At 37.2% G+C, this 21,992-nt stretch overlaps 5 protein-coding genes across 10 annotated transcripts; 2 read left to right on the top strand and 3 right to left on the bottom strand.

Moving 5' to 3' along the window:
* Nucleotides 1–996: 996 nt before the first annotated feature.
* LOC143469409 (acidic amino acid decarboxylase GADL1-like) lies at nt 997–5,974 on the top strand. 6 transcript variants are annotated; one of them, XM_076967093.1, is made up of 12 exons: nt 997–1,419; nt 1,798–1,891; nt 2,094–2,408; nt 2,859–2,949; nt 3,128–3,234; nt 3,363–3,613; nt 3,761–3,877; nt 4,033–4,097; nt 4,159–4,237; nt 4,433–4,546; nt 4,653–4,793; nt 4,972–5,974. In XM_076967093.1, the coding sequence occupies exons 2-12, from the start codon at nt 1,858–1,860 to the stop codon at nt 5,242–5,244; spliced, it is 1,587 nt and encodes a 528-aa protein (XP_076823208.1). In that variant the 5' UTR covers nt 997–1,419; nt 1,798–1,857; the 3' UTR covers nt 5,245–5,974. The 6 variants fall into 6 exon arrangements, with proteins under 6 accessions (XP_076823208.1, XP_076823211.1, XP_076823206.1 ...); XM_076967096.1 differs by having other exon boundaries at nt 1,001–1,419; nt 1,798–1,925; nt 2,067–2,408; XM_076967091.1 differs by lacking the exon at nt 997–1,419 and having other exon boundaries at nt 1,487–1,891.
* Nucleotides 5,975–6,408: 434 nt separating this feature from the next.
* On the top strand, nt 6,409–8,188 carry LOC143469011 (uncharacterized). The gene is made up of 3 exons (XM_076966525.1): nt 6,409–6,610; nt 6,829–6,987; nt 7,539–8,188. Exons 1-3 carry the CDS (start codon nt 6,577–6,579, stop codon nt 7,736–7,738), a joined length of 393 nt encoding a protein of 130 aa, XP_076822640.1. The 5' UTR covers nt 6,409–6,576; the 3' UTR covers nt 7,739–8,188.
* A 1,024-nt stretch (nt 8,189–9,212) lies between these two features.
* On the bottom strand, nt 9,213–11,168 carry LOC143469010 (beta-microseminoprotein E1-like). The gene is made up of 4 exons (XM_076966523.1): nt 11,013–11,168; nt 10,712–10,897; nt 10,311–10,513; nt 9,213–9,718 (listed from the first exon to the last, which is right to left on the bottom strand). The coding sequence occupies exons 1-4, from the start codon at nt 11,019–11,021 to the stop codon at nt 9,586–9,588; spliced, it is 531 nt and encodes a 176-aa protein (XP_076822638.1). The 5' UTR covers nt 11,022–11,168; the 3' UTR covers nt 9,213–9,585.
* A 454-nt stretch (nt 11,169–11,622) lies between these two features.
* LOC143469009 (uncharacterized) lies at nt 11,623–13,531 on the bottom strand. Its single transcript, XM_076966522.1, has 4 exons — nt 13,292–13,531; nt 12,944–13,123; nt 12,181–12,434; nt 11,623–12,008 (listed from the first exon to the last, which is right to left on the bottom strand). Exons 1-4 carry the CDS (start codon nt 13,298–13,300, stop codon nt 11,879–11,881), a joined length of 573 nt encoding a protein of 190 aa, XP_076822637.1. The 5' UTR covers nt 13,301–13,531; the 3' UTR covers nt 11,623–11,878.
* A 2,760-nt stretch (nt 13,532–16,291) lies between these two features.
* On the bottom strand, nt 16,292–17,961 carry LOC143469008 (uncharacterized). Its single transcript, XM_076966521.1, has 4 exons — nt 17,805–17,961; nt 17,329–17,508; nt 16,821–17,095; nt 16,292–16,721 (listed from the first exon to the last, which is right to left on the bottom strand). The coding sequence occupies exons 1-4, from the start codon at nt 17,811–17,813 to the stop codon at nt 16,592–16,594; spliced, it is 594 nt and encodes a 197-aa protein (XP_076822636.1). The 5' UTR covers nt 17,814–17,961; the 3' UTR covers nt 16,292–16,591.
* Between the last annotated feature and the right edge of the window lie 4,031 nt (nt 17,962–21,992).

Below are 21,992 nucleotides of genomic sequence, written 5' to 3'. Positions count from 1 at the left end.
GTACGTATGAATCGCATAACGTCTTCATGAATTGCCTAGTATACATGGATCGTCAAATGTAAAGATGATTTGCCAAAAGTGCATGATTCGCTAAATGTACATGATTCGGTAAATGCCATAGATATCCTATAAAACACTAGATCGCTTTTCTTATTGTTGTTGACCAATCAAAAATGAAGCCAATTGAAGACATTTGGCGGCAACGGTAAGGGACCCAACTAGGTTCTGAACACGATTTTATAGGGCTTTTAAGCAGTTAGATCCAACGTTAAATTGTGAGATTTTTTCGTCAATTATGTAATCAATATAAAACATGGATAAAAGAGGAACTCAATGCTGTGCTTACGGTTGTAGAAAAAGGAAAATGAGAGTTAATGGCGCTACAGTAAGCGATAAGTTAATGGAAAGAAGTGCCAGTGAAGGGAGTTCGGATGATGAGACAAGAAAGAAGATTTGTCATCCAAGAACCTTTCATGCATTTTTTGTGCATAATAATAATTACCTACAACTAATGTTTTTCTTGGTTTAACGTTAATACCGGCACGGCATCCGGTACCGTATGTAAACTGTAACGTAACCTACTGGCACTGACATAAAGTACTGTAACTAAAATTGTATTGTACTGTACTGTGTTTTATAGGATATCTATGGTAAATGCATGCATGAATCGCCAAATGTACCCGATTCGGTAAATGCATGCGTCATTTGCCAAATGTACATGATTCGGTGAATGTACGTGAGTTACCGAATGTACATAATTCGGTAATTGCACACATGATTTGCCAAAATTACATGATTGATCAAATGTACATGGTTCTTGTTAGAGTGCGCCAAATGAGCAAAAATGTTTGTGACGTCATAAATCGTTTTCTCTTGGCGGGAACCAAGAAGAAAATGAATTTGACAGAAGACAAAGTTTTGTGACTAGCCTATCTTTGCAGGCAGACGGAAAGTTATCCTATACCGTCAGTGCAAAATATTTTGCGATCAGGAATATGCGTAGGCTTACGAAGAATACGAATACGTAGGCTTTTCAGAAACAGCTGTAATGTTTTTAGGTATTTGTTGCTTGGAAGCACTGTTCCCTCTAAACTGCGCGCGTGCGCAAATGCGCACTGCTGACACGGTCTCCGTGCACAGAACATCTGTGCTGCGCACAAGAAAAATATCCAACCTGGATTGAAAATATAATTAACGTATAATATTGACCACAGTGCGCACGTCTGATGTTGCTCACAGTGGTCCAAGAGACCGTTCAGGGAGTTAGTGTGTTTGCTCAGACTCGTGACAAATTAGAGGGAACATTGCTTGGAAGGTGGAGATAATATCCATTTAAAGGAAGAGTTATTTACGGAAATTGGTACCGATATCTATACATAACAACTTCAGCAAGGATTGTGCAAATGTGGAATAATGAAAGTACTTACATCTGATTAGAAATTTAGGCATTGTAACTTGCCAACAGCCAGTTTGCTTTACAATTGTTATATCTGACTTAAAATGTCGTGGTTTGATTTAAAAAAATCAAGTTTATAAACTGTGGTGTAATTGAAAATGTTGCAAAACCATTTTAAAAATTGGAATATGTATCGTGCAACGGCAATCACAGAAAAGCGCGTTTGAATGCCGGTTTTGACGTTTGGCTTGTTGTTTCGTGATTGGAATCTTTTGGGCGCACAACCAATTCTAACTAAACTGGTTGTTTTGTAAAATTCATAAACAATAGTAGTTTATATGTACAAGATGGTTGCCATTAGGTAAGGTGGGCTCTTTGTTAGCAGCAGTTTGTTGTTATAGACCTGTTGGCTTATACGCCGGAAATGGCTGACTGGAAGAGTGAACAACAGCAATTGCTGAATGCCTCAAGCCATTAGTTTAGGCGACGTTAAGCGTGAGTGAGCACGTGCCGTATGATTCTAAATTGAGTTAAGTGTTTTGGTTTTTGAAGATCAATTCAGTGAGTGACCTAAAATAGGCTTAATTGTTGCACCGTCACGATGATTCCTGTTAGCAAAAACGAAAAGATTGCGATATACTGAATTCATAAAGTTGTATTATTTTACCAGGACAGAGTAACGCCTAAACTATTCCAGACAATATGCCAGGACGAGGCGAAGCAACTACTTCCGCAAATGGATTAGCTGCTAGCACCCATACGTCTGACCATACTGAAAACATCGTGGGGGGGAAAAAGGATTCAAGTGTTGAGAGCTTTTTAAAATCAGTGTATGACCTTGCCGTCAAGGAAGGCTGGGAAAAAGCACAGGATCGCAATGAGCTTGTTGTTAAGTTCAAAAGCCCGGAAGAGCTGCGCAAAGTTTTAAATATAGAAGTTGAAGATTGCCCAGCTTCGCATAGTGATTTGTTACAGGATTTAAAGGATGTATTTACATACAGCGTTAAGACTGGTGAGAATATATGCGTATCATGGAAGCTTGTTGTTTGCTTCAGTCCTTTATTCTAACGCCCTGATGTATTTTTGGAATAGACGTACATTGCTGTTTCCCCAATACAGTAATATCGTAACAGGGAATTCCCCTGTCAATATTCAAAGTTTTGTTGTCACAATTTTAAATGAGAGATAAAAACAATTTATTCGTTGTAGTTAAGTATACGGAAAGAACAAGATACAGTGTTTGTAGAAAATAAATAGCGGTTATTCTCATACCTTTATTATTCTATGCTTGCATTATTTAGGCAATTTGGTCGAACTTTTTGCTTATTCATTATTCATGGGCAACATGGCCTATATAATAATGAACAACTGTGGTGGAGGGTTGTGTTGTAGGCCTATACGTTGCCAAACAACAACCCTTAATCCAAACAAAAACTGAAATAACCAATTGGTACATTTTCAGGAAATCCACATTTTTTCAACCAGCTTTACGCAGGCATTGATCCATATGGTTTTGCTGGACAGATTGTTACCGACGTATTGAACACGTCTATGTGAGTGATGATTTAAAATTGCTGAAAATAAGTTGCGTAGACTACAAGGTTTCCATGAACTATTTTTACAACAGTATTAAAATCACCTTTGCAGTTGTGAAGATAAATTTGTGCATACAACGTGCATAGATATTGGATTGTAATGATTTCACATCTTTGGTTATTCCTTATTACCCAGATACACATACGAAGTCGCGCCGGTGTTTGTCTTGATTGAGCAATACCTTTTGAAACAGTTTTGTGAGATGGTTGGTTATCCGGACGGTACAGGGACTTTCCCCCCAGGTACGTACTTTTCATATAAACGTTGGCAATAACTCAATCACCAGTTTTTCACTTTTCCATTAGGGCAATGTCACAGAGAAGTTTAATTAGAATTTGCCATAGGTATAAAGATTTTCCTTTTTATGCAGGCGGTTCATATTGTAATATGCTTGGAATGAATCTGGCCAGATTTCATAAGTTCCCAGATATCAAAAACAAAGGCTTGTTTAGTCTCCCGCGCATGGTGGCGTTTGCTTCATGTGGGAGTCATTACTCCAACAAAAAAAATGCCACGCTTCTTGGCCTTGGCTTGGATTCACTCATCTCAGTCAACACGACCTCGAATGGTAAAATGGATCCTGTGGATCTTGAGAAGCGCGTCTTGGAAGCGCAAGAGCAGGTAAAATCCCAGTGGGAGAATTTAAGTTATCGCTTTATGTATTTGTGATTGCTTTGAGCTGACCGTTTCAGAGCTTGTACAGTATTGCACTGTTTTTAGAGAACTCAATTCACTATGTGGCATCGTTTATAAGTGTTATTTGTATAGGGTTCTGTGCCCTTTCTAGTTGTTGCGACGGCTGGAACCACTGTCTTGGGAGCCTATGATCCGCTCAACCAAATTGCGGATATTTGCGAAAAGTACGAAATGTGGATGCACGTGGATGTGAGGCTAAAGTGCTAGTTATACTATGTTATGTTATTTGTTAAGTTATGCTATTCGTGCGTAACTGAGGCATGTTAACTTATCAAACCGTTCATCGTGAAGTTCGAAAATTTCATAGCTTTTACGTTGGAGGTCTAAAGTTGTTTCTCTTGCAGGGAGCTTGGGGAGGTGGTGCGCTCTTTTCAGAAAAACATCGTCATTTGATGGATGGCTTACACAGGCACTTAAGACTATTTATTACAATTATATACGAGCATTCGCTAAAACCTTGCATGTTGTAGGTCAGATTCGGTGTCACTGAACCCGCACAAAATGCTAATGGCGCCTTTACAATGCTGCATGTTCGTCACGAAACACCCGGTAAGATATGCAAGTCGACAATATTCCTCAAATGAAGTGGGCCCCATGGGTACACTTAGCTTCTGACACGGATTTTCGGAGCTCGTTAAAACAGAAAGTTTGGAGATGACATTCAAAATAATAATTCATCAGCATCGTCTTATCATAGCTTGAAACATCAGCTTGTTATAAAATGCAAAACAAACGAATTTGCAGAACACGATGAAGAATTGTCATACACTCCACGTCCCCTACCTATTTCAACAAGACAAAACACTTTATGACGCTTCGTACGACGTCGGGTCGAAGGTTCTTCAGTGTGGAAGAAAGGTATAAAGTACACATAAGAATGTCAAACCCGGTGATCGTGTGGTTCGAATGAAGTTTTAACATTTTTAAGGCACTCTTAAATATTGTCAGTTTTCTTCTTTGTCAGGTTGACGCTTTTAAGTTTTGGCTGATGTGGAAAGCGCACGGTAGGCTGGGATTAAGCGATCGAGTTGAGAAAGCTTTTGAAAATTCACGATTTTTGATCGACATTTTGCAAAAAACAGAAGGTTTCAAATTAGTTACGGATGTAAGTTAAAGTTCATTCTATTTTTAAACTGAACACAAAATAGTCGTCGATATTTTAGTTTTGAAATGTCGATATACTTGTTTCGATGTCAATGATTTCAACAAGAATACTTCAACATAGACAGAAGGAAAGCCCTCTACATTTCAACCATTTGATAAATTTTTTTATTACCATTTAGCCTGAATGCACAAACGTCTGTTTTTGGTATCTTCCGAAAATCATGAGAGACACCGATTGGAATTTACGTGACGAGAAGTTTTGCCGCAAGTTGGCGTCAGTAGCACCACAGATTAAGGAACGAATGACCAAAAAAGGTTCGATGTTGGTTGGTTACCAGCCAGTCGGGAATTTACCAAACTTTTTTCGAATGGTTGTCATCAATGATAAGGTCACTCGCGAAGATATGGAGTTCGTGGTTCAAGAGATTGATCTGCTGGGAAGCGATTTATAGATGATGTCAGCACAAAATTATAACACCTCGTCGGTCTTACATATAGGGCTACTCTGCATAATGTTTAGGCCGTCACTATTTCACCGGAAGAAATCGTTCAAAGATATTTTTCATGGCTTCTTGTTAACCTAAATTAAATATTATAACACAGTATCCTAAACCTTCCTTCTAATTTAAATATAATTTTAATTAAATTCGAAATAGCTTAAATCGAATTTTTGCTTATACCCATTCTCCTAACCTAACCAGGGCTGCGTAACTTGCACACGGTGAAACATTCACTCTGTAATCTTTATCATTAAAAGCGAACAAGTATTTTTTAAATTTTGGGAGCTTTTTGCATTTATAGTGATTAAAACCACCTTATTAGAATATTTTAACAATAAGTTTAGTCAATGTCATGTGATTGTTTCATACGAGGATGTTTTGTTAAACCTCTGTGCTCAAGAGCTGCTTCTCGTGTCTGTTTAATACAACTTTTCCCTTGTCAAGATGTGCGTTGTTTAAAATTGAAATTGCTGTTTGATTAAACCAATTACGTGAAGCTATTAACTTGATTGTAAATCAAATGCAAAATAATTAAAGTCGATTATGTTGTGTTTAATCATAGACTACTATGAAACACTACTAACCATAGAATAATTTTATAGCAGTCTATGATTTGGTATTGCGATTAAAAATACTATTTTTGTACAAAGCTAACTACAATACAGTACCTACATTGGTGAAAGCATATGCAATTGTTATACAAATACCTTGCTAGTTTCTTGGTCTGAGACAATAGCAAATATGGTTTGGTTTTTCATTTAAAATGTACCACCTCCCCCCAAACAAAATATGCAACGTAAACAAATAGTACACCGCTAGAGGACAGGAAAGGACTAGTTTCCTCCCAGTCAAGCACTCAAGACTGCACAGCTTTCCAAGTTAAAAGAAAATCCTAGAAAAAGCGATGTCATACCCCAATAAGCACAAATTATATGTTTTGAACGTGCAAAACTTTGTTTGAAATGAATAAAAAGAACAATGGAACGCGGTATATTGTGACGAAACAAACCGGCCAGTCAAGAATGAAATGAGCGAGGCAAGAATATAGCCCCAAGCGTTGTCTGCTATCACTGAGTAAAGCTCTGTATGCTTTCTGTGATAAAGTACAAGAGAGATTTGAGGAAAGGACAATGGGAAAGTTAAATTTTCTATTTTCGTTTAATTTCTTGATAAAAAATTTCACGTATTTATAGTCATTCGTCATTGAAATCAGATTTTAGATGAAATTGTTTGAATTAGGAACGATTTTAATAAAGATAATTTTACTTTTGGGCAAATACCGCGATGACGCCATCAAACAAACAAATTTTCTTTTTCGGTAAGTAATTTAATAATTTTTTTAAGTGATGTTGACAAAAAATGCTAAAACAATCGATATACTTATCATGGAAGGGTGCTTTTTCTCGTATGTTAGCCGATAAAATTAGTATTTATGTTGTATGCAGTAATCAGTAGCGGCATAATTACGGCCGGGCTAAAATAACCACAAACAAATACGTCCGACAAATAATTAAATATGTACTTTATGAATTGAAGCCGCAATTATTTTGACCGGATGTGACCGAGCATGCAGTTTCAAGAATTGTTTTTATTGCAATCCGAAGAGTCTGGGATACTGCGCACATCAAGAAATCACGATGCAGGAAGAACACTGTGAAGACCATGACTTATCATCCTGCCACTCTATCACATCTTGTGAGTAGGCAGTGGACACAGTTATATGATGACTTACAAATTGGTGTTTATAAAATGCTGTGCTCCGCCCTCCGCACTAATTCAATGAATCGGCTGCACTTTGAAGCTCCCCTGATGTCAACGTTAGTTGGTTTAATGGAAAGTGCTATCTTAATTATAACATCATTAGCGTTGTTAACGTCAAAATAATGACTTTATTCGGTTTATTTCAGATAAATAAAAATAAACCATGATGTTTGAAATGTTAAGAGCAATTTCTATTTCGCTTCAAAACATGTTTAGGCTCTTGTGAAAGCATCACCATCTTAATTGTCTTTCTTATTGTTGTAACTAAAATAGATAAATTTGCAACAAATAATGTTGCAAATTAACGTATCTAATTTTTTTTATGGGAATATAAATGTGCAATGAGTCAGGATTAGCTTACATTATGGCTCAAGTCGTTACATTTCTAACTTTCTTTGCGTTTTTGTTTGAACGTGGACATTATTGAAGTTCTTTGTGTCTAATTTTAAATATTTCATGATGATCTTTTATTTTGTTTTATACAGTTACTGTTCACACGAAAGAACGTTTAACCTTGATCAAACGATGCAATCAAACAATTAGCGAATGTCATCCGGTAAAAACTGACAACGGAAATCTCTTACTATGCTGCAGTAAATGCAATAGCGCAAGAGTGCAAAATCCGAGAAAAGGTTGGTTTTTAATAACCACTCTTGCAATCAGCTTAATATTTCGCTGGCTGTGAAATGGAAGTTGAAAAAGCCGGCGTGCTCTTCCTACTTGGTGCTCTTCTGTTTCTTCAAAAGTCAGTCAGAAAGAAGAAGTTCGTAAATAAGTTCTACACTAAACTCTGACGCAACCAAGGACCTTTGGAAGGCTTAACGATTTTATACAAGATTTGTAGTGGAAGGGTGAATCAGGTAACATTTAACCGCAAGGTGGCCCACTAAAGCCAAAAGCACTCAGTGACAAAAGCACTATGTCATATTGCTTCAAGGAATTAGTTGTTATTGCCGTTGAACCGGTAAGAGCCGGATTTAACAAAAACCACCATGTTTATGCATGTTTTGAAGAACCCGCAGTTGTCTTCACCGAAATTTCCACCGGTATTTTCTGTATTTTGTTGATGAATCGTACTTAATGTGAACTTTTTTGTCGTTGCCGGTTGTTCGTAATAAAAAGCATGATACGGGGATTTTCTGTGGAAATTCCCGTTAAAACCAATTTGGATGAAGTTTTGAAGAAACATTTTCGGAGCGCAGAATATTACACGCACCACAAACACAATTACACAAACACATCACGCATACGAATTGTTGGGCCAACGTTATATCACCACCACTGGCCAAATTTCAAGAACATTTCTCACTTCTACCGCAGCTAAACAGCTAAACTACGCAAACACACCATATAAGGAGAGATGTAATACACTCTAAAATGTTATAGAATGTTATTGATAAACTGTAATTGTAGTTTTCAGTACATATATAGCAACTTTACTGTCACTTAAATAATTATAAAGACCATAATAAATAAACTGTGCTTGGTACTGGTTGTGGGCAATGAGCGATTAGTTCAATTGCCGGTCTGCTGGAAAAATGACTCAGCGAAAAGCTTCCGTGAGACTGAACTCTCAGCAAATAGCATAGTGCGTGTGCAACATGTGAGCGTGGCCAAACAACTTGAGCGAGACGAAAACACGTCTGAAGCAGAGGACGCTCCGGGAAACGATTCAACGTTTGAAGTGTATCCGGCTTATTTGCAGAAGAAAGCGAATTGTACATGCAAGTATTTCTTCACTCTTAATAAGCGATTGAGCAAAATGCTTAGTGTGTTGTAAAACAATTGACGTGTTGGTGTACTTTTTGGCGCATACGGTTGGGTGATTTATGCGCAATATTTTGTCCGGCGTGATAAACAACTTCGTCCAAAATTGAAATGTTCACAGCTGCAAATTCTATTGCTTCTATTGCGCAAGAAGCCGCCATTGTTTGTAGTGGGTATGATTCATGCAAAATTTTGACAATGAGTTGCAATACATCACATGAAATATATCCAGATGTTACGGAAATCGAGCGTTGCGAATTCAAGTTAAGCTTTGGACGTGAGGCACAATTAAGATGAAGTATGCTCATGACGTCATCGTACTTGTTTTTGCTGCTTAATTTCAATATTTTCAGCCAAGTTGTGGCGAAATAACTTGCCAATAAGTCAAAAACTTCCCCTTCTTCTTCTTTTCTTTATTTAGAAACCAAACCGACACCAAAATGACAAAAACAATTCTGTAATACCGACAAAGTGACCCAAAAAGGACCGTCGCCGACACACGCGATAAATTTCACATAATGACTCATTATTACTGATATTGGGCGCGCTCGACTCGTCAGGTCAAAACAAAAATATTAACTCTTTCCAAATACATGTAACATTCACTCAAAATGTGTAAAACCAGTGCAGGCAAAGAGATTAGCGCTTGATGTGTGAAAGTGTCAAAATGTGTCAAAAGTTTGCAAAAATTCTGGTTATCTTTAAAAAACCCATAATAACATTTCTCAAAGAATTATCTTAGTTTAACATCAGCTAAAGAAAAAATTATTTTCCTATGAACCCGTGCGGATACGGGCAAGGTTCTGTCGGGTTTTTGCGATCAACAACTTCGTATTTACATTCGTTTTTCTTGAAAATTGTTTTGCAATCCGGGCTCACGTTGTACGGGTAAGCAGATCTGCAAAACAACAAATACACGGATGATTAACGAAACAAGAAGCATAGCAAGGTGACTATTCAACGTTATGTGTGAATACTGGATATGCAGTGGTTCTCTAACGCTTCGATACATCTCTATATTGCCTGTCTTTTGTTTAACTCTGTGCAATGTTTTGCAAAAATCATGATTATACTAATATAAGCAAAAAGTATAGATATATAGCCTAAGAGCTGGAAAGTATTTTCGATTTTATTTAGCTTTGCTGGTTATGACGTCATAGTAGGCTACAAGTACAGTTACAGTAACTTAAGACATACTGATGTTTGAAAATTATAAAGACGAAAGTTTGTTGCGTTTTTTTTGAAAGAATATTGTGTAATACTGTAGCACACTTGTAGCGTTGGAAAAATTTTGTAGCTTTATAAACTATATTTTTGAAGTAAAAAACTTTTGTTAGTTAAATTTTAAAATGGTTAAAATCTTAAAATTCCTCAATGGTTGATAACCACCCTATTCTACCAAATGGAACAATCAAACAAAACAAACACCATGCATTTAAAATACAAACAAAGAAAAAATCCAGGCATTTAACATTTTGAAATCGACTTACAGCGAGCAACATTCCATGTACGATCGTTTGATGACGTAATGGACACGTCTAACCGGCGGCAGCGTGCCACGTGACTCCGGCTTGTGATCGTGGAATAAGTGAAAGAAAGGATGAAGTGGGCATGAGAAGTTTTTGGCCTCTTCTGTAGAAACTTCAACCTCGTGACGATCTTTCCCGTCCTTTACAAATTCCCAGCAGGCTCTCTACATAAAGGAAGCGCAGTTTTTGCAAGAAATCTCCAAATTTGCGTGAAGTTTCACATTAGGCCACCTTTTATACTCATTAATTACCGTTATACTCATTCTACCGTGCTTGGAAGGTAAGCTAATAAACAGACTTTAAACAATTTTTTGTCACACGAAACTTGAAACTTAAACATAAACGGTCACAACAACACTTACAACACGGATTTTGTAACCAGAGCAGCTGCATTCGAAGCAATCTTCAGTTCGCCATATATCACCAGGTTTATGAGTCTCGTTGGTTGATTTTTCAAAGCAGTGGCGCTCCCTATAACAAGCGGATCGGACAACGGACACCGAGGTGACGGCCAGAACAAGACCGATGGTTATCAATGAAAATTTGATCTGAGTGAGCAAAAGGAACAAAATAAAGGCTCCATATGTGATATAAAGCAATTTTGTTGGAGTTTGGTGAAAGATTTTCCGTAAAAAACAAACTGAAGTTGTAGCCTATACTCACTTGATGCATAATGGCGACTTAATTCAAATAAAATCTTTCCCTTAGAATTTGAACCTTTTAAACTACTATAGTTACAACGTATACAACTGCAAAATAAATAACGTAAGTAACTTAAATAGTATGGGTTATCAAAATAAGATACAACAACTAATTAAAGCATAATAGGCGGTGCTATACAAGAACATTGCTGAACTGCCATGCAACACTGACTGCCTTCAATAAACACGTTCCTAACTGAAATTACTAAACGATGAGTAAAAACCATCTGTCCTACAGCACCTAAACTCCATATGTATCCTCTTCTTATGGGAAGGATGCTAGCTTGTCGTATAGCTCCGATATGTTTATAAGCGGTATGTTGTTTTGTGCAGTAACGAAGACAGATTGCGAAGTATGATTTGCATAGGCTGAGTGATTATCGGATGATTAACCGCAGTGGAAATTCTCAAATTGTTTCTCGCACGTTCAGTTCATGAAGTCACATTTTGTACGTGTGTCTTGCCGCGTATGTAGTTGTTACAAGTCCTGCGGCCAATCACAGAAATAGTATTTATAGCCTTGTAACTGAATTCCTGCGGCTTTAAAAACATTAATTTTTACCGCAGTGATATGCTGTCAAGGCAGTTTTATTTTCTGCTCGACAATAAGTGACATGCGATCGTAAGTTTGATAAGCAAATCTTTTATGTATTGAACCATTTTTACAAAAGATGGCAATACATTAACAACATATTACTTGCACAGGTGAAACTGTGCACTCACACATACTACGCTGTGAAAGCACTTTGTAATATCATAAGAAAGTTGAAGCACGGAAAAAGTGCTTTTCTACGGCAATCTTTTATGCAATTCCTGGAGAATTTTGCCCTATTTTCCCACCATCATGAATGGATGAGGACAAGGGCTAGTGCTGTTACGTGAGACGATGTCATATCTGCAATCTTCTTGTATCCAGATGGATTCACAATCATTGTGCAGGTTGGTCGGTGTCCCGTATCTGCACACATAAAAATAATAACAAAACTTTTTGCAAGTTTTCATCCAACTTTTTTGCAAATTGCCGTTTACTTTACTGGATATGTTTCACAGCTTAGTTTAAAGATCACGATTTACAGTGGATTCACATATTCACGATTCACAGATCACGATTCGCAAACTGGAGTTTTTACTTTGAGCAGCAACTCGTTTCCTTCCTTGTGATGTAATAATGAACTTCTCGAAGTTTTTCAGATTTATCAAGAAACTCCTCGGGCAGAGGCGGACACTGAAAGGTCTGGGCCTCCTCAGAAGAAAGGATAACTTTGCGCGATTCCGAAGTCTTTAGGAGCGCAATGCGGGAAATAATGACCTTTATCGGGTAGCGTTGTACTGCTTTAATGAGATGTTCAGATTCTTTGGAAGAGTCAACCTCGAAACAAGTTTCCTAAAATTGCAGAAATTTTTAAAGAATATTATTTTCCACTTGTGTGGTATAGTCAGCAGGTGGATATAGTCTATGACGATTACAAAAAGCTTTTCATTATTATTCATAAACTTCTTGACTGGCTAATTGGTTTACTTTAAACTATTATGCCGTAATGTAAGCACCACGCAAGAAAAAAACAACATAATACAAAGTTTTGTAACTTCAGTATAGCGGTAACCAATATGCGTAGTTGGAGTAAAACACTAGCTGGCTGTAGCTATACAAGTAGATGAAGCAATTGCTTCCGTAACTTTTCTGGAATTCTATCACAAACAATTTTTAGTGGTAAATTACATTTAACAACACACTTAACTGGGGACGTATTTGACATATTTGCCTATACATAAAAATTTTACCCCGGCTACGGCCTTGACTGTCATAACTTGGAAATATACAATTGGCATGCTATACAGGCATGCTACCTGCACATGCTACATATGCATGCTATACAGGCATGCTATACTGACCAGGTACTCTTCAGGACCAGGAAAACAAGAGCAGTCCACACAATCCTGTGTCGTCCAGGAGGCACCAATCTCTTTATCTAAGTTCGTGTCCGGATCGCGGCATCCTGACGGATCAATGAAGCAAAAAGGAAAAGCTTCGAGTATGGAAATCGCAAAAAGACAAAACACGATCCACACAATCTGCAAAAGATAAAACTTGTGTCTGGTTTATTTTTGAAGTTCTTGTCAAAAGAAAAGATTGTAACTTACTAATAACTGCTCGTACTATGCAATGTACCTGCACTGCACATTACAATTGAACCTTAAGTACTGCAGTTTCAGTCAAGTCGAACACATTTCTGTACTCACATGAACCATTGGAAAGGTTGCTTTCGCTACGCAATAAAGAAGTTTGCTAAAAACAACTACAGTTGTGTAACAGACTGATTACAAAAATTGCATTCTGGCTCCACTTTAAATCAATGAAATAACGGCAAACATCCAATAAAACCTTTATAAGTTTTACACAAACAATCTATAATACGATTCCGTCAATTGACATCCACACCAAATCGGTGTTGCTGCACAAACTGAACTGGGTTGTCAATAATGCAAGACAAACTGAGAACCAAAAACCGGAAATCGTATTCCGACAAATTCCGGAAGTTGTTCAGGTCAAAGTTATTCATTGTTACGATTTTGAGAAACCAAAGTGCTGTGTAAGTTGCGCCTACGCAGGGCAGCGTTCAGTTTTTCTTTGAAAGGCTGGAAACTTTTTTTGTAAAATCTGACAGAAGCTATTATCCCCAATAAAGTAGAAGACACCTTGAATCGTACGAACTGCTACGGACTGTTGGGAAGTAATTGGCGTCAGTCGATCGAGCCAGGCCACACTTACGGTGGTGTGCATTGTAGATTATGACTGAGCTGTTTTTTTTGTGGCAGTAATCAGACATTTACACTTTCGGAGTTTTCATGCGATGTTTTTTCCATGGTGTTTTGTGTAAGTTATCAAAAGAACTATTAAAGCGAAAATCGGTTTTGATATGTCTTGAAACGATCAGGACATGATGAAATGGACTTCCATCAAATAACACTGGATATTTTACCGATTCATTGGTACCAGTATAAATCGGATTGTCAGACAAACACATCTCTATGTAGGTCGGGATAAATCTATAAGTCGTAAATTATCGAGCTTGAGTTAACCGAGTTCTTGGAAGAACTCTGTTTACTGAATGAACTTTGTGACCTTTGTAATGGCAAAAAGGAAATTACCACGCTTCCCGTATCTTACTGTACTAACTACTCCAGTCCTATAATATAGGCCCCAATCTTAATCAAGTAACAATTCACTGTATTTGCCAAAACATCGTGAGACCAGACAAACATGAACAAAAACCAAAAGTATGCGTAGTAAGTATAAGCAACAGTTTTACAACAACAACGAAGGTTTTGTTTGTGTATATTCAATTTATTCAGTCTTGGCGGATGAAAGTCCCCTTGAACTGGCTCTTCTAGGTTTTCTTTGTTTGTGACAATGGTCTCTAAAATCGGAGACAAACTGTAAAGAATAATCCAGTCTTGGGGAAAAATCAATTTGCGTCAACTGACGTAAGTCAAAGGGCAGTAGTCGGCCGCATAATGTAAGTCGGCCAATATACTATATGCCATTACGTAAATCACAGTTCTTGCGGTGTGTCTGGCTAAAAGATTGGAAATATAACTATAAGATGTCGGCTGAATTTGGCTAAATTTCTATTTTTGTTTTATTGGTCTTGTGTTATAATGAACACTAACTTATAAACTTCCAGAGACCAGAAAATCAGTTACAGCTACGTACTTAGCCTACCTATACCCGCTTTGCATACCTTTATGCAACAACTGCCATTTGGAATGTTCCGTCCAGCACGGGACGCATACATACAAACATGCTGTGCTATTGAAAAGCACAGGTCTATATTCAGACCCAGCAAATAAAGAGAATACAAAAAGTTTGTACAAGATTGATTAATTTACATTGACGGAGTCTACATTTGTAAATCCGGCCACTTATAGATTCAGACATTTTATTTTCTGGACTGCAAATGGGCTTTTTTGCAAATACTTAGAAAGTTTTTTTCAAGAAAGATTACAGTACTTTGCTAAACCGAAACCGGAAGTTTCCTTCTCATAAATGCTGGCATAGAGAAGGATTTTTCCTGTAGGTGTATACGAAACTTTTGCTTTATCAGGTTGAAATAACGGTGACAAATTTTCCTGCCACCAGTAACCTTTACGACCGAGGCCATCACAAATTTCGCAAAAATGGTTTTTGAACCAAATTTCATACAAATTTTCATCTTATAGTTTGTCCTTAAACAAAGATTTGCAAAATGTATTCTAAATCCACTGGAAATTTAATTTTTTCGTCTGTTTAATGCTGCGCGTTTTTACGTTTATTGGCAGTTTTCAATACGATTAAAATGTTATATAACTATTGGAAGCGTAATCACCTGTCATCCTTTCATTTTCATTATAAACGTCCGTTGAAGACTTGTGAAAACAATTTGTTAACCTTTGAACGAAATGATATTCTTTTGTAGAAAGTCGTGCTTTACATCTGTTGTCATCAATCAAAAAGAATTACGTAAAACGAAAAAATTCATACATTTAATAAAAATTTTGCTCTCGCCGTACCAGAAATTTTCGTCCAGGCAACCGCGTATTTATTGTTATTTCCATAACCAAACGTGTCAGTTTATGATTTTAAGAAAGATCAGGAAATATCTTTACGGTTAGAAGTTCAAGCAGCCGCAGTCTGCGGTTATATCGAACAAGCTTTATGAATAAACTTCATAAAATATGAGAACTATTCATCAAATAATCAGACAATAACTTAAATGCTGTCATTCCAATAGATCAAGTAATAATTTCAGCAATTTTCAAGTTAATTTGCTAAAATGGAAAATTCCACTCTAAAAAGACCGATATATACGCCACGAACACTCGTCGAAATATCCGAACTTCGACATTAAGTTCATTGTCTTTTTAATTAATGGGATTAAAATTATTAAAATATTTGAGCATTAGCAAATTGGTTTTTGCTCGATCAAAAAACATTGCGTTTACCGAAAACATGTGACTAATACCACATCGCCGTATGTGTATAATTAAACATAATTACTGATAAGGAGACGTGTGTGCGTGCACGATCAAATTTTGCCTCAATGCGAAATCGTGGGGCAAGTTTTCGACGTGTACTGATGATGTCTATGTAATGCAAAAGTGATGATTCAACCAACTGTTAATGACTCATCTCTGTTGAACCCTTGGACTCTATACCCTAATAGTTTGAGTTAAAATATTTTTTGCAAGAACTTTGCTTTGTTTTGTTTGTTTTATTTTCTGTTCTCTTTCGAACAATACAAAATACAACACAATACAGCTCTTTGAAAATTACAAATAAGTAAAAAAAGGAACGCAGTGTCTGAAAGGGTTGCAAGAATGAATAAACGTGAGCAAGTAAATATTTCACACCAGAGAAACTTTTGAAAAAATTAGCATCAACTACGTCAGCTTTGCCGATTTATTTGCAAAATGTAAATGTATATGCGTAGTGTCATGTCGAACGGTTTGCTTGGTCGACCAACGCCGACTTTTCAACGCTTAATTCCCGCGGAACTTCATTTATTTGCCGATCATACCGAAGCTGTAAGAGCATCGTTCTTGGGTTTCTCTGTCGACGACGTCGTACCTGCATTCCTCTTTCTTCCAGATAGATTGGCATTTAGGATGGACATTTACGGGATAGCCATACCTGAAACCGGACAAGGCGATGTAAGGTCAAAGGAGTTTCAACGGAAACCGAATGATGGTAGGAAAAAAGATATTTTCGAGATGATGAAAAAATACTCACAAGGCGCAGCATCCCATTCCTTTGAACTCCATCACATAGTTTACTTGTCTCAGGTTGGGAAGACGAAGGTCCACGACATCTTCGCGATCAAAGACGTCTTCCAGAATTGGTGGACACTCCAAAACCTCTGCCTCCTCCTCGGACACAATAACTTCTTTGGGTGCAAGAGGCTCGTAAACTTCAAGATGGGCATAAACGGCATCGTCGGAAGATTTTCTCACGTTTGGGAATTGGTAAGGAACTTGCTCAGTTTCTTCCTGTTCGAAGCAAGTTTTCTGCCGATAAAAATAAAATAATTAAATCAAATACTCCTTTGTTAATCGGACGATATTATTAGAATGAAAAAAGACTTGATAAATATTCAGCGGTTTTTGTAGCCAGTTTATGCATTGTTGGCAAGCATAGATCCAATTGCGGGACAAGGAACGCGATAAGCTTATAGTGAGGATAAATTGCAATTTGACTCGAAGTTCGTCAAGTTTTTAACTACTTGCAAAGAATTGCTTACCACATGGACTTTGTGGCTCCAGCAGCTGCAATGAAAACAGTTCCCGGTTTGCCACGAGTCGCCTGACTCATAAGTCGTGTTGGTGTCTCGGTCGAAGCAATCGAACGCTGAATAGCAGGACGACTTTACACCGACCAATAAAGCTGAGAGGAAGCAAAGGCAAGCAGCGACATTTCGAATCTGTGAATAAAGCGTTTGATTTATTTTAAATTTGTTCAAAGTGATTGCAAATTTAAACTGCATTTGCTTTTTGTTTATTTTTGATTGTTAAAACGCCGACGTTGCTTTTTTACTAAAAGGTTTGAATGACGTCAAGTGAAGTTAAACACAGCAACGGGAGACATTACGTAATAAAGTAATTCACAGCGGTTTCGTTGTGTTTTGTCTAGAGATTATAATGGTCGATAAAAAGAACCGTTTAATTAAACAACATCAGACCATTAGCTTAATTGAATGAGATGTTTGATTATACTCACGTTTCCCATATCTTTTCTCTTGCAGCAAGAATTACAGCACAGAAGAGTAACAATGTTGTAAATACAGCTTTGAAAATTTACCGAGTAAGTAAACTTAAGTTTTTGCCTGCATAAGAAAAATTAAATTACAACCTGAACCTGGAGGCTTTCGGTAAGCGATATAGTATTGTAGTGCAACACATTCCAAATCCAAACTAAAAGTTCCTACCGACGAAACTTTTAATTGCATTTCTTGGCTCTAATTGTCTTCCTCATTCTGATTTGCGTTTGCTCATATATATAGGGCTCTGAAAGCGAGAGAAAAAGGCTAGCATGTATGACGTCAGGGCCAAGTAACAGCGGCGACTAAATATATGATTCCAAGTTTAGACGCTTTGATTACAATCGTCCCAAAAATTACTCGTTTGTAAATTACACCCGTTTGGGGAATTACAAATTTAGAATCGGTTGTTCAATATGGGGATGATTTCCCAAATTGATAAGACAATTTAGTTTCCTGTTTTTCCATATTTAGGCAGAAACAAAAATAAGCGACACCCAATCCACATAACTAGCATAAATAAAACAAATCAAACAGATTCACTCAAAAATTGTTTCTCCTTTGTGAAACTATTTCTTCACTTGTATTGGTTGTATCCAGTTAAGTTTGATAAGAGAAAGTACGAAAATAGAAAAACAGTTTTTTGTTGTTTTGGCAATAACTATATCGAGTCAACGCCGAACAGATCTTGCTAAAAATTTGCACCGTTTTAGTTGCAACGTCATAATTCGATCTGGAATTTTTATGAGATACAAAAATCGGAAAATTTTTTATTGCTGGTAAATATCCTTGTGGCTTTCGCGGCGGTGCCAAGGCATGCCATCGGCGGCAGACGCCATTAAACTAGTCAAAGTCCATGTTTTCATTTAACATGCGAAATAGTTTACCAAAATTAATTCCATTATAATGAAAGAAAGAAACACTAAAAAGGAACATGTTTTCTAGTCATTCGCTAATCTGATTACAAACGCGCGACATGTTGTCGGTTTCGATAAGCAGCGAAACAAATTCTAAAATATTATTTACTAAAAATGACCTTGAAAATCGGATGATGACGTAAACAATGCATTCTTGTAACTCAAGAATCACTTCAGTATCACGTACGCGCAGATTGACATATGTCTTTTGTGGTCGCCCGAAGTACTCGGAAAAGAAGTTCATGTTTATATTGTACATTTAACAAGTAACTCTAATGGTACCTTTCATCAGAAACAGGCACTTATGACAAACGATTGTCTGAACAATTGTTCGACTAATTCCCCGCTTTAATCGCTACCGATTGCCGCAAGGATTAAAAGTTGTCTTGTTGTGAAGTACAATGCGGTGTGGTGATGCGTTGTCCTAAGTGTGCAGACCTTTATATGGAGTTGTCACTTGTGTGAAAACGTCAGGCGATATCTCTGCCTATTACGTCTGGGAATTAAATCCCGTATTTGTATGTTTGTTTAACAAACGACTTGCCCACGTACAAACGAAGTCAGCCAATTGTACCAACGTAATTACTCGTCTTTATTTCCATACAGAAGTTTTTCAGGCAAAATTTTGCAAGAATATGTTTCCTTGTCTTGTGTCTGTATAATCTAAATATTTTAAGCCGGTTGTAATTAAACCAGAAGCACACGGTATCGTGTATCGTGTGCATCGCGGTAATTATTTCCGCAAGCAATCAACCACTTAAACTGACGACATGGGCACCGAATGCCTCCGAATTGCTTAACGTCAATTAGTGTAGTTAGTTAGAAAAAATTTGATGATAATACCATGACATTTCCAAGATAATAATTTAGGTAATTTCCACAAAATTTGTGCATACCTAAAACATTCAAGGAAAACTTAAAGGTAGACAAAAGCCGTAAAAGCCAAATGACATCTTAGTTTTGTAATTGACATATCAAGGAAATTTACAAGTTTGACATTAAAGGTACGTGGTGTTCAGGTTATTTCCTTTAACCGACTTCTTTCTTGGCTTTATGCAGAACATATCACGCAGCTAAAGGTGTAAAATTTGGCAAACGCACCCTAATATGTACAAAATAAGTAATTAAATTATAGCAGCATAAATAGGCAAAGAACCATTATACACACAACTAAACAGAATTTGTACTCTAAATCGTATAATCATCACGAAACTTTAAAATGACCAAACAAGGCGTGATTACGTGATAAAACTTGTGACTGGTATCTTAGCAGAAGGGTGTAACTGTGAAGTTGGTAGGATTTGTGCGTGGTCGGGCTGCGTGGGTTGGAACTGCGGTTGATTACCAGGTGACTTTGATTTTCTCATTTGAAACACGCCGCTGAAAAAACCATTACGGTTTAGCACACGATTTCTTTTAACTTGTTTTTCATCATGACTGCTAATCCGTTTTTCAAATAACGTTTTCCTAGAAGAAATCAGATAAAATTTTGTTTGCGAGATGAGTATCACCACGTAAATGCGCTCGCAAATTAACGGAATCGGTTACTGCGGTTGTGATAAGTTATAAACTGGCACCGATTCTTCTACCAAACGTCACAGCTGGGTGTGACCGCTAATCTCGTTTGAACATGCACGTAGAAGGGTTTAGCTCGTAAATATAGCGACGAAATCCCACGCCATTACAGGCCTTGTTTCATTTCGTTCAACGTTCCTCGTCTTCACATGGGCCTATGTTTGTTGTCGGATACAGAAATAGCTAAACGCGGTCTGTTTGGCTTCACTCTTCATACTGGGTCGCGATGTACCAAGATCATGCCGCCAGTAACACATTACGTCAAAGATATTCATGAATTTTCTCCGTCCTGACGCATTTCGTCCTCGATTACTTGTCACAATTTTCTTATCGTTATGGAATATCTTCTTATTGTTAGTCACGTTTACAACACGTGCTGCCACAAGCACGGCCTGCTGCTGGTAACTCGTTATATCTGCAAATATACGACAGGTTTTTGTCGTTATTGCCAATACGTTTTTGAAACGAAAGTGACCAAACGTGATGCGCGTGACTCCCTGGCTAAAACACTCTATGAGTTACTTCTGATATTGATAATAAATATATTTAATCGCACATGTTTTTGCTAATTGCAGTCTGCTTCCAGGGAGCTGCATGGTTTGCGTGCGTAGCTTTGGAAACGATTGTTAACGTGCGCGATTAAGATGCATTGATTGTTCCAGCAGTCGCACGATGTCTGAAAGTTATATAAATAACCGCATCATTTTTCACACGTACAAAAATTCGCTCAGATCTGTCGGTGTATCTGAATTACAAGTTCATACCCTTTATGGACGTCTTAATCTTAAAATATTTTGCGGCGGTAATTTTTAAACTTGCGGTTTCTGATAATCACTAAGATTTATTTGGGAAGAATTTTTCTATTTAATTGTCGTTTTGTTTCAAGCGTGAAGGCTTCGTGCTATAGGGAGGCCTCAAAAACGACTTTATGCAATCTACTATTAATTATATACAATATCTAATACATTTTAATAGCTCTATTATACTAATTTCAACCTTAAAGCTTCAATGACCCATGTGGCATATTAAGAACAGTTGCAATCAAACATTGCGCCATAACGCTGCAATTAGGCTCTCATAGGCTTTTCAAGCTGCAAACCGTGAAATGGTTCGTTAACTATTCATAACTTATTTATTATTTATTGGTGTCTTGGGAAAAACACCATTTATTTATGGCCATTCCAAAATTCATCGTCAGTGTGTTGGTACGCAACCGCTTGTTGATAATACAACATAATATAGATAACATTCACAAAAGCCTGGTTTTATTCACAAAATAAGCACTTTACGATACCAGAAACATGCGTCATACTCCCAAGCGCCAATTTTGTTGCAGTTGACCGAGATAAGATGGTTTCCAATGCGTCATATCACTTTTTTCAAACGCAGTACATGTTTTGTTTAAGGAGCATTAAAAAACTAAAACACGAGCCGAATCTTACAAAACTGAACTTTTGATGTACTGTACGATATTTAATTGTTTAATTGCCGTATACTTAATACTGAGAGAGACTTATCGTGGTTATTTCCGCAAACCTTGAAACTGCAAAGGTTAAAAGCTTAAACAGTCGAGCTAAAACGTCACCAGCTTTGAAAATACTTTGAATGTCCTGATTTTAAATCTTTGCAAGTGGGCAACTGCTTTTTTTTGTAAGT

The sequence above is a fragment of the Clavelina lepadiformis genome, chromosome 8, assembly GCF_947623445.1.
Source record: "Clavelina lepadiformis chromosome 8, kaClaLepa1.1, whole genome shotgun sequence".
NCBI classification, from domain to species: domain Eukaryota; kingdom Metazoa; phylum Chordata; class Ascidiacea; order Aplousobranchia; family Clavelinidae; genus Clavelina; species Clavelina lepadiformis.
This window is presented reverse-complemented; position numbering and strand designations above follow the sequence as displayed.